The sequence below is a fragment of the Sapajus apella genome, unplaced genomic scaffold, assembly GCF_009761245.1.
Source record: "Sapajus apella isolate SASKATOON/1434 unplaced genomic scaffold, GSC_monkey_1.0 scaffold14, whole genome shotgun sequence".
NCBI classification, from domain to species: Eukaryota; Metazoa; Chordata; class Mammalia; order Primates; family Cebidae; genus Sapajus; species Sapajus apella.
The window spans coordinates 7952824-7963971 of NW_022436954.1; the positions used below are offsets into that span (position 1 = coordinate 7952824).

The 11148-nt window shown below is 40.1% G+C and overlaps 1 protein-coding gene across 1 annotated transcript in view; it reads left to right on the forward strand.

The window, feature by feature from the left end:
- Window positions 1-2007: 2007 nt before the first annotated feature.
- LOC116554863 (solute carrier family 22 member 25-like) overlaps window positions 2008-11148 on the forward strand; it is a 35568-nt gene continuing 26427 nt past the window's right edge. The window contains exons 1-2 of the mRNA XM_032283059.1: window positions 2008-2617; window positions 3299-3402. Coding sequence (XP_032138950.1) covers window positions 2216-2617; window positions 3299-3402 — 506 coding nt within the window. The 5' untranslated portion in view covers window positions 2008-2215. The remainder of the gene's footprint in view (window positions 2618-3298; window positions 3403-11148) is intronic.

Genomic DNA, 11148 nt, shown 5'->3' on the forward strand with positions numbered 1-11148 from the left:
AGTTGTTCAGTTTCCACGTAATTGTGTAGTTTTGAGTTTCTTAATCATGAGTTCTAATTTGATTGCCCTGTGATCTGAGTTTGTTATGATTTCTGTTTTTTGCATTTGCTGAAGAGTGATTTACTTCCGATCATGTGGTCAATTTTAGAGTGAGTGCAATGTGGTGATGAGAAGAATGTATATTCTGTGGATTTGGGGTGCAGAGTTGTGTAGATGTCTGTTAGGTTTACTTGGTCCAGATCTGAGTTCTGCAATGACATAGCGGTGATGCTTGCACAACTCTTTGAATAACTGAAACACAATTGTATACTTTAAAAGAGTGAATTGTATGGTAAATGAATTATACCTCAATGAGGTATACATCTTAATAGAACTTTTAGTCCTAGTCAAGGTGCCATTTTCTCCTATATTTTATCTCCAATTCTTCCATAGCACATTGTGTACCTCACATAATATTTATAATATCAGATTAATTGTTCATGTACTCTGTCATACTCACTGAACTATAAGATTTTTAACCTTCTAGGGTTTTTATGGTGTTAGGTCTTATGTTTAAGTCTTTAATCCATCTGGAGTTAATTTTAGTGTAAGGTGTCAGGAAGGGGTCCAGTTTCTGCTTTCTGCACATGGCTAGCCAGCTTTCCCAACACCATTTAGACATATGTGAGGCCAACAAACATATGAAAAAATGCTTAACATCACTGGTCATCAGAGAAATGCAAATCAAAACTACACTGAGATACCATCTCACGCCGGTTAGAATGGCGATCATTAAAAAATCTGGAGACAACAGATGCTGGAGAGGATGTGGAGAAATAGGAACACTTTTGCACTGTTGGTGGGAGTGTAAATTAGTTCAACCATTGTGGAAGACAGTGTGGCGATTCCTCAAGGACCTAGAAATAGAAATTCCATTTGACCCAGCAATCCCATTACTGGGTATATATCCAAAGGATTACAAATCGTTCTACTATAAGGACACGTGTACACGAATGTTCATTGCAGCACTGTTTACAATAGCAAAGACCTGGAACCAACCCAAATGCCCATCGACGATAGACTGGATAGGGAAAATGTGGCACATATACACCATGGAATATTATGCAGCCATCAAAAACGATGAGTTTGGGTCCTTTGTAGGGACATGGATGAACCTGGAAACCATCATTCTCAGCAAACTGACAGAAGACCAGAAGATCAAACACCGCATGTTCTCACTCATAGGCGGGTGTTAAACAATGAGAACACATGGACACAGGGAGGGGAGCACTACACACTGGGGTCAGTTGGGGGGAAATAGGGGAGGGACGGTGGGGGGTGGGAAGCTGGGGAGAGATAGCAAGGGGAGAAATGCCAGATGTAGGTGATGGGGAGGAAGGCAGCAAATCACACTGCCACGTGTGTTCCTATGCAACAATTTTGCATGTTCTTCACATGTACCCCAAAACCTAAAATACAATAAAATAAATAAATGGGGAAAAAAAAAAAAAGATTTTTAACCTTGTTGTACACATTATTCAAGAAACTGACACAGAAAATGTCCTCACAAATACTATCTGAAAGGATCAATACACTAGTAAGAGTAAACTTCCATATGAGATTAACACTGGCTTACTCCTCTGGTTCTCATCACTACCACTCTCTCTATATTTCAAGTAACATTTCCAGTGTGAGTTTGTGGTATGATTTAGCATGAAGCAGAGCATCAGTCACCAAAATGGAAGGCTTGCACCATATTACTCATTTTAATTCAACTCAGATTGTGTTTATTAACTCTTAACCAAAAATTGGTACGTAACAAGTAAAACATTTGATTTCTGTTCTTTTCACAAAGAAATAAAAAACACTTCACCTTTGAGTCCCACAAATTACACTTTCTAGATAGACTGCATATCAAGTAGCAGGTTTATTTTAGTTTGTTTACAGAAAATGTGCAGACCAAAGTTCAATGCTGCTACTGTGGAGCTACTAAAGACATCAATAAGTAGAACATTAAACACATTTCATTGAAAGTGATACGTACCTGACTCCAAAACCACTTGAGGAAATTGCTTCCATGACCTTGCTTCAAAGGGGAGAGAGGGCCCATTTAAAAGAGAATGGGGTCAGAATCAACACACGCTTCGTGTGATTTAAGGAAAGGAAATATTTTCTCCTTGAACTTATCTGGATACAGTCATTTTGTCTCCTTTTGGGGACTACCTGTTCAGCCTCAATGGCATTTCAGGACCTCCTGGATCAAGTTAGGGATCTGAGGAGATTTCAGATCCTTCAGATGGTTTTCCTTATAATGTTCAGCATCATAGTATACCATCACACTCGGCTGGAGAACTTCACTACGTTCACACCTGATCATCGCTGCTGGGTTCATATACTGGACAATGACACTGTTCCTGACAACAACTCTGGGACCCTCAGCCAGGATGCCCTCCTGAGAATCTCTATCCCATTTGACTCAAATCTGAGGCCAGAGAAGTGTCGTCGCTTTGTCCGTCCCCAGTGGCAGTTCCTTCATCTGAATGGGACCTTCCCCAACACAAGTGAGCCAGACACAGAGCCCTGTGTAGATGGCTGCGTATATGACCAAACCTCCTTCCCTTCCACCATTGTGACTAAGGTAAGAGGCTTCATTTTCCTCTCATGTTTATGTGACGTGGATATTTGAATAACACAAGAAATGAATGTGCTTCCAGCCTTTAGCCACAGGTAGGTGCTTATTCTTCATTCTTTCAGCAAACATCAATTGCTTCTCTATTGAATGCTAGATACCTGCACATTTAATAAGTCTAATGAATTCAAAAGTAGACATGACCCTGCTATCATCGTGTTTTATTCTTGGTAAAACCAAAATTTAAGCAAGAATGTATGTATAATGTGTTAAAAAATGTTCAGCTAAGTCAGTGATGCTCAGCCTGTGGTTGAAAATTATAAACCTCTGGGAAGTTACTTAAAAACCCCATGTCCAGATTATACCTTACAATCGTCATATAAGAAAAAGTCTAGGAGTAAAATTTAGGTCTCCAAAAATATTTAAAAGTTCTCAAATGATCTCACTGTGTGGCTAAGGTTGAGAACTATTCAGTATGGAATAAAACTGGACTCTAATAATACCTAAAAGTTTAGGAATAGCTTTCAAAAGAAAGTTGTGTTTAACACCTGAATAGTGACTATTAGGTAATGCAGAAAAAGGAAGGTAGAGAGGAAGATAGAATGAAATTTGTAGGCCATTTTAAGACATTTTGATCAGGTTACACTGAGGGGCTATAAGCATTAATATGCTGGTTTCTTTTTCTTCCAGTGGGATCTGGTATGTGAATCTCAATCACTGAATTCAGTAGCTAAATTCCTATTCATGGCTGGAACGATGGTGGGAGGCAGCCTATATGGCCATTTGTCAGATAGGTGAGTGCCTATGGACCATAGCTCTCTTTAAGGGTATTTTCATTAATTCATGCATAATTTTTCATCTGGGAATACTTATTGCAAATTACACTATCCTGGGGCTCTGTTGCTCCCCAGGGATCTGCAGACACAAAAGGAAAATTACAGTTAGTGTGGCGAGTGCTATTTTTTAAAGTGTGGGTGCTGTGCACAGGACACAGAAATTTTATCTCCATCTGACCTGGGGGTATTTCGAGATAGGATTTGGATAAACCCCAGGGAGGGCAGAGCAAGATGACAGAGTAGAAGCTTCCCCTGATGGTTCTCCCCACAGGAATACCAAATTTCACAACTATCTACACAAAAATGCACCTTCATAAGAACCAAAAATCAGGTGAATGATCATAGTACCTGATTTGAACTTCAATGAAGTGAGTAGGAAAGATAGTCTTGAATTGCTGACAACGCCTCACTTCTGTCCCCCAGTACTGGCCATATGGCACAGAGAATCTGAGCACTTGGGGGAGGAAGAGCACAGTAATTATGGGACTGCGTTGGAACTCAGTGCTGCCAACACAGGGCAGAACTCAGTCAGCACCTGTGAAGGAAGCATTTAGATCAACCATAGTCCCAGGGGTAAATTGCCCATCCCAGTGGTTAGAATGTGAGTTTTGGTAAGCCTTGCCATAATAGGCTAAAGTGCTCTGGTCCTAAATAGACTTGAAAGACTGTCCAGGCCACAAGGACTGCCACTCCTAAGCAAGTTCTTGTGCTGGGATGGGCTAAGAGCCAATGGATGTGGGGAGCGCAGGATCTAATGAGTAAACAGCTTGGGGGCTAATGGAGTGTTTGCATCACTCCCTCCCCACCACAGACAATGCACCTTGCAACTCCAAAAGAGACTCCTTCATTCCACTTAAGGGGAGGAGAGGGAAGAATAAAGATGACTGCTTTGCAACTTGGATACCAGCTCACCCACAGTAAAAAAAGGGCACCAGGCAGAGCCATGATGCCTTCATTCCAGGACCTAGCTCCTGGATGACATTTCTAGACACACCCTGAGCCAGAAAGGAACCTGCTGCCTCAAAGAGAAGGAACCAGCCCTGGCAGGAAGTAGCACCTGCTGACTAAATATCTCTTGACTCCTGAATAATCAGCAGTGGTAACCAGGTAATACATGCCATTGACGTTCAGTGAGACTCTGACTTCAGGTGTGACCCAGCATATTCACATCTGTGGTGGCTGCAAGGAGATACCTTTTCTGTTTGAGAAAAGGGGAAAAAAGAATAAAGGGGACTTTGTCTTGCACTTTACATACCAGCTCAGCCACAGTGGGGAAGACCACCATACAGGCTCCTGGGGTTCCCAGTTCTAGATCTTAGCTCTTGAGCAGCATTTCTGGACCTACTCTGGGTCAGATGGGAGACCACTGCCCTAAAGCATGAGTCCCAGGCTTGGCAGCATTCACCACAAGCTGACCAAAGAGCCCTTGGGCCATAAGTTTACACTGGTGGCATCCTGGAAGTACTCCATATGGGCCTGTGGTGGTAGTGGACACACAGGGACATTCCTCTCCTGGTGGAAAGGGGAGAGAAGAGTGGAAAGGATTTTGTCTTGTGATTTTGGGGGCAACTTCGCTGCAGTAGAGTAGAGTGATGAGCAGATTTATAAGGTTTCCAACTCCAAGCCCTGGCTCCTGTACAGCATCTCTGGATTTGCCTGAGGCCCAGGATAACTTGCCACCCTGAAAGAAAGGACACAGGTTGGCTGGTTTCACCACCTCCTAATTGTATGACCCTAGGACTTTGAGGAAATATAGGTTGTAGCAAGGAAATGGTTACCTCGGCCTTGGGCAAGACCCAGTGCTATACTGTCTTCAGGTCTGACCCAGGACAGTCCTAGTGGTAGTGGCCTCAGGGAGTTTTTGTCATCCCGCCCCCATCTACAAGAGCTCAGAACAGAGAGAAAGACTCTATTTGTTTGGGAGAAAGTAAAGACAAAAACAAAAAACAAGAGTCTCTGCCTGCTAGTCCAAAGAATTTTTCCAGATCTTATCCAAGACCACCAAGGCAGTCTGCAAGAACTATAGCATTACTAGGTTTGGAGGCCCGCTAATGCAGATGTGGTTGAGGTGACCAAAAACTTAGATCACAACACTCAAGTCCCTTTGAATACCTGAAAAGCCTACTCAAGAAGAATTATTTCCAGCTTCATCCATGTTCCTGCAAAGGACATGAATTCATCCTTTTTATGGCTGCATAGTATTCCTTGGTGTATATGTGCCACATTTTCTTTATCCAGTCTATCACTGATGGGTATCAAACTGACACAAGAGCAGGAAACAAAACACTGCATGTTCTCCCTCATAAGTGGGTGTTGAACAATGAGAACACATGGACACAGGGAGGGGAACATCACACACTGGGGCCTGTTGGGGAGAGGAGGCTAGGGGAGGGATAGCAGGAGTTGGAAGGATTGGAGAGGGATAACATTAGGAGAAATACCTAATGTAGATGATAGGGGAATGAATGCAGCAAACCACCAAGGCAAGTATGCCTATGTAACAAACCTGCACGTTCTGCACGTGCACCCTAAAACTTAAAGTATAATAATAATAATAATAATAAAAAGAAGGATGAGTATGAGCAAGCCCAGACTGTGAAAACCATCATAAATATCTAACTTTTTAATGCCCAGACACCAACAAACATCCACAAACATGAAGACCATCTAGGAAAATATGACTTCACCAAATGAACTAAATAAGGTACCAGGGACCAATATTGAGGAGACAGAGATATGTGACCTTTTAGATAGAAACGTTGAAATAACTATTGAGGAAAAATGAAGAAATTCAAGATAACACAGAGAAGGAATTCAGAATCCTATTAGATTAATTTAACAAACACATTGGAATAATTAAAAAGAATCAAGAAGCAGAAATTCTGGAGTTGAAAAAATGCAATTGGCATATGGAAGAATGCATCAGGATCTCTTTTTCTTTTTTTTTTTTTTTTTTTTTTTTGACAGAGTCTCACTCTGACACCCAGGCTGGAGTGCAGTGGCATGAACTTGGCTCACCACAGCCTCCACCTCCTGGGTTTAAGCAATTCTCCTGCCCCAGCCTTAAGAGTAGCTGGGACTACAGGCAAGAACCACCATGTCTGGCTACTTTTTGTATTTTTAGTAGAGAAGGGGTTTCACTATGTTGGCCAGGCTCAACTCCTGTCCTCATAATCTCCCAGCCTCAGCCTCCAAAGTGCTGGGATTACAGGCATGAGACACCGAATCTGGCAATATAAGGTTTTTATTATTATTATTATTAAGTATTTTTTTTCTTTGAGATGGAGTCGTGCTCTTCTTGCCCAGGCTGGAGTGAAATCTTGGCTCACCGCAACCTCTGCCTCCTGGGTTCAAGAGATTCTCCTGCATCAACTTCCCAAGTGGCTGGGATTACATGCATGTGCCACCAGGCCTGGCCAATTTTGTTTTTTTTTTTTAAGTATAGGTGGGGTTTCTCCATGTTGGTCAGGTTGGTCTCAAACTCGACCTAAGGTGATCTGCCTTCCTCAGCATCCCAAAGTGATGGGATTACAGGCATGAGCCACTGTTCCAAGCCAGTATTAAAATCTCTTTTCTTTTTTTTTTTAAATTACACTTTAAATTCTGGGGTACATGTGCAGAACATGCAGGTTTGTTACATAGGTATACACGTGCCATGGTGGTTTGCTGCATCCATGCTCCCATCATCTACATTAGGTATTTCTCCTAATGTTATCCCTCCCCAATCTCCCCACCCACTGCTATCCCTCCCTTAGCCCCCCACCCCCTTGACAGGCCCCAGTGTGTGATGTTCTCCTCCCTGTGTCCGTGTGTTCTCATTGTTCAACAGCTACTTATGAGTGACAGCATGCAGTGTTTGGTTTTCTGTTCTTGTGTCAGTTTGCTCAGAATGATGGTTTCCAGATTCACCCATGTTCCTACAAAGGACATGAACTCATTTTCTTTTATGGCTGCATAGTATTTTATAATGTATATGTGCCACATTTTCTTTGTCCAGTCTATCATTGATGGGTGTTTGGGTTGGCTTCCAAGTCTTTGCTATTGTAAACAGTGCTGCAATAAACATACATGTGCATGTGCCTTTATAATGAATGATTTATAATCCTCTGGGTATATACCCAGTAATGAGATTGCTGGGTCAAAGGGTATTTCTATTTCTAGATCCTTGAGGAATCAACACACTGTCTTCCATAATGTTTGAACAAATTTACACTACCACCAACAATGTAAAAGTGTTTCTATTTTGTCACATTTTCTCCATCGTCTGTTGTCTCCTGATTTTTCAGTGATTGCCATTCTAACTGGCATGAGATGATATCTCACTGTGGTTTTGATTTGCCAAGTCTCTAATGACCAGTGATGAGCACTTTTTCATATGTTTGTTGGCTGCATAAATGTCTTCTTTGAAAAGTGTCTGTTCACATCCTTTGCCCACTTTTTGACGGGGTTGTTATTTTCTTGTATATTTGTTTAAGTTCTTTGTAGATTCTGGATATTAGCCCTTTGTCAGATGGGTAGATTGCAAAAATTTTTTCCATTCTGTTGTTTGTCCATTCACTCTACAATCATTTAACCTTTGACAAACCTGATAAAAACAAGCAATGGGGAAAGGATTCCCTATTTAACAAATGGTGTTGGGAAAACTGGCTAGCCGTAGGCAGAAAGCTGAAACTGGATCCCTTCCTTACACCTATACAAAAATTAGCTCCAGATGAATTAAAGACTTAAACGTAAGATCTAATACCAGAAAAACCCTAGGAGAAAACCTAGGCAATACCATTCAGGACATAGGCATAAGCAAGCACTTTATGACTAAAACACCAAAAGCATAGGAACAAAAGCCAAAATAGACAAATGGGATCTAATTAAACTTAAGAGCTTCTGCAATAGCAGAATCTCTTAACAGCAGAATTGATCAAGCAGATCAAAGGATTAGTGAGCTCGAAAACAGGCTATTTAAAAACACAGAGTCAGAGGAGACAAAAGTAAGAAGAATTAAAAAAGAATGAAGCACTCCCACAACATCTAGAAAATTATCTCAAAACAACAATCTAAGGGTTATTGGCCTTAAAGAGGAGGGCGAGAGAGAGACAGGGGTAGAGAGTTTATTCAAAGAGATAAGAGAAAACTTCACAAATATAGAGAAAGATATCAGTATTCAAGTACAAGAAAATTATAGAGTATCAAGCAGACTCAACCTAAAGAAGACTACCTCAAGGCATTAATAATCCAACTCCCTAGGTCAAGGATAAATAAAGGATCCTAAACACAGCAAGAGAAAAACACAAATAACATCCAATGGAGACCCAACATGTCTGGCAGCAGACTTTTCCATACAAACCTTATAGGCCAGAACAGAGTGGCATGACATACTTAAAGTGCTGAAGAAAAGTAATACAAACTTTTACCCTATAATAGTATATTTGGCAAAAATACCCTTCAAACATGAAGGAGAAATAAAGACTTTCCCAGACAAACAAAGGCTGAGAGGTTTCATCAATGCCAGACCTGTCCTACAAGAAATGCTAAAGGAAATTCTTCAATCTGAAAGTAAAGAACAGTAATGAGCAAAAAGAAATTATCTGAATGTACAAAACTCCCTGGTAATAGTAAGTACATAGAAAATCACAGGATATTATAGCACTGTAATAGTAAGTACATAGAAAATCACAGGATATTGTAGCACTGTAATCACAGGATATTACAGCACTGTGGCATATAAACTACTCTCTTAAATAGAAAGAATAAAAGATAAACTGATCAAAAATAATAACCAAAACAACTTTTCAAGACATAGATAGTACAATAAAATATAAACAAAGCAACAAAAGGTCAAAAAGCAGGGAGATGAAGGTAAAATATAGAGTTGTATTAGTTTTCTTTTTGCTTGTTTGTTTTTCATATTTATGTAATCACTCTTAACAGGCTATCAGTTTAAAATAATGAGTTGAAAGATATTAATTGCAGGCATTATGGTAAGCTCAAATCTAAAAACATACAATGAATACACAAAAAATAAAAAGCAAGAAATTGAAACATATCACCAGAGAAAATCGCCTTCACTAAAAGGAAGACAGAAAGGAAAAAAAGAAGAAAGAGAAGACCACAAAACAACCAGAAAATAAATAACACAGTAGCAGGAATAAGTCCTTACTTACCAATAATATCATTGAATGTAAATGGATTAATCTCTGCAATCAAAAGACATAGAGAGGCTGAAAAGTAAAAACAAAAACAGTGATCTATTGCCTACAAGAAATGCATTTTACCTATACACAAGTAGACTGAAAATAAAGGGACAAAAAAAAATATTTCATCCTAATAAAAACCAAAAAAGAGCAAGATTCACTATACTTATATCAGAAATAAATAGAATACAAGACAAAAAAATGTAAAAATAGATGATAAAGGGTCAATTTAGCAAAAGGATTTAAAAATTGTAAATATATACACACAACATTGGAGCATCCAGTTATATAAAGGAAATATTACATATCAAAGAGAGAGAAAGGCCCCAATATAATAATACCTGGTGATTTCAACACTCCACTTTCAACATTGGACAGATCTTTCAGACAGAAAATCACCAAAGAAACGTTGGACTTAATCTGCATTGTCAACACAATGGACCTAATCAATATTTACAGAACATTTCATCCAATGGCTGCAGAATACACATTCCTCTCCTCAGCACATGGATCGTTCTCAAAGAGAGATGATATGGTAGGCCACAAAACAAGTCTTAAATCACTCAAAACATTTGAAATAATTTCAGATATCTTCTCTGATCATACTGGAATAAGAGAAATCAACACGACAGATTCTGAAAACTATACAAATACATAAAAATTAAAGAGTATGCTCCTGAATGACTAGTGGGTATGAATAGATTAAGAAGAAAATTAAGGGAGAGATCCAAGATGGCCAATTACTAGCAGCTCAGGATTGTAGCTCCCAGTGAAAGCACAGAGAACGAGAGGACACCACACTTTCAGATGAATTTTTGTTGCTCATGGACCGAGATTCCCAGCAGAGGAGCCCCCCGGGTTGCCAGTGGGACTCTTGTGGCCAGTGCAGTGGTTCTCGGTGCAGAGGAAATGTGACTGGGTCCTTTTTTGGTTGACGTTTGGAGGTCTGGGAAGGCACAGTCGCCCATTCAGCTGATTGAAAAAGGGACTCAAGAGGGAAGCCAGACTGGAGATTCCCAGGCAGAAAAGCACCAGGAATCTTAATGCCACTGTTGCTGTTTTAGCCAGCACAGTGGGTTGCTTAGACTTCAGCGCTGGGAATCAACAAGTTGGACGTCCACTCAGAGACATAATTTGAAAATCGGTAATTACAAAGATGACAGGTGGATAAATTTACAATGACGGGAAGAAACCAGCTTAAAAAGACTGAGAATACTCCAAATCAGAATGCCTCTCCCTCTACAGTGTATCACAGTTCCTCATCAACAAGGGAACAAGGCCTGATGGAGAATGAGTGTATTCCAATAACAGAATTAGGCTTCAGAAGGTGGATAATAAGAAACTTCTGTGAGTTAAAAGAACATGTTCTAGCCCAATGTAAAGAAACTAGGAACCTTGAAAAAAGGTTTGACGAAATCCTAATGAGAATAGTCAATTTAGAGAGGAATATAAGTGAATTAATGGAACTGAAGAACACAATACAAGAACTCCATGAAGTATGCACAGGTTTTTTTTT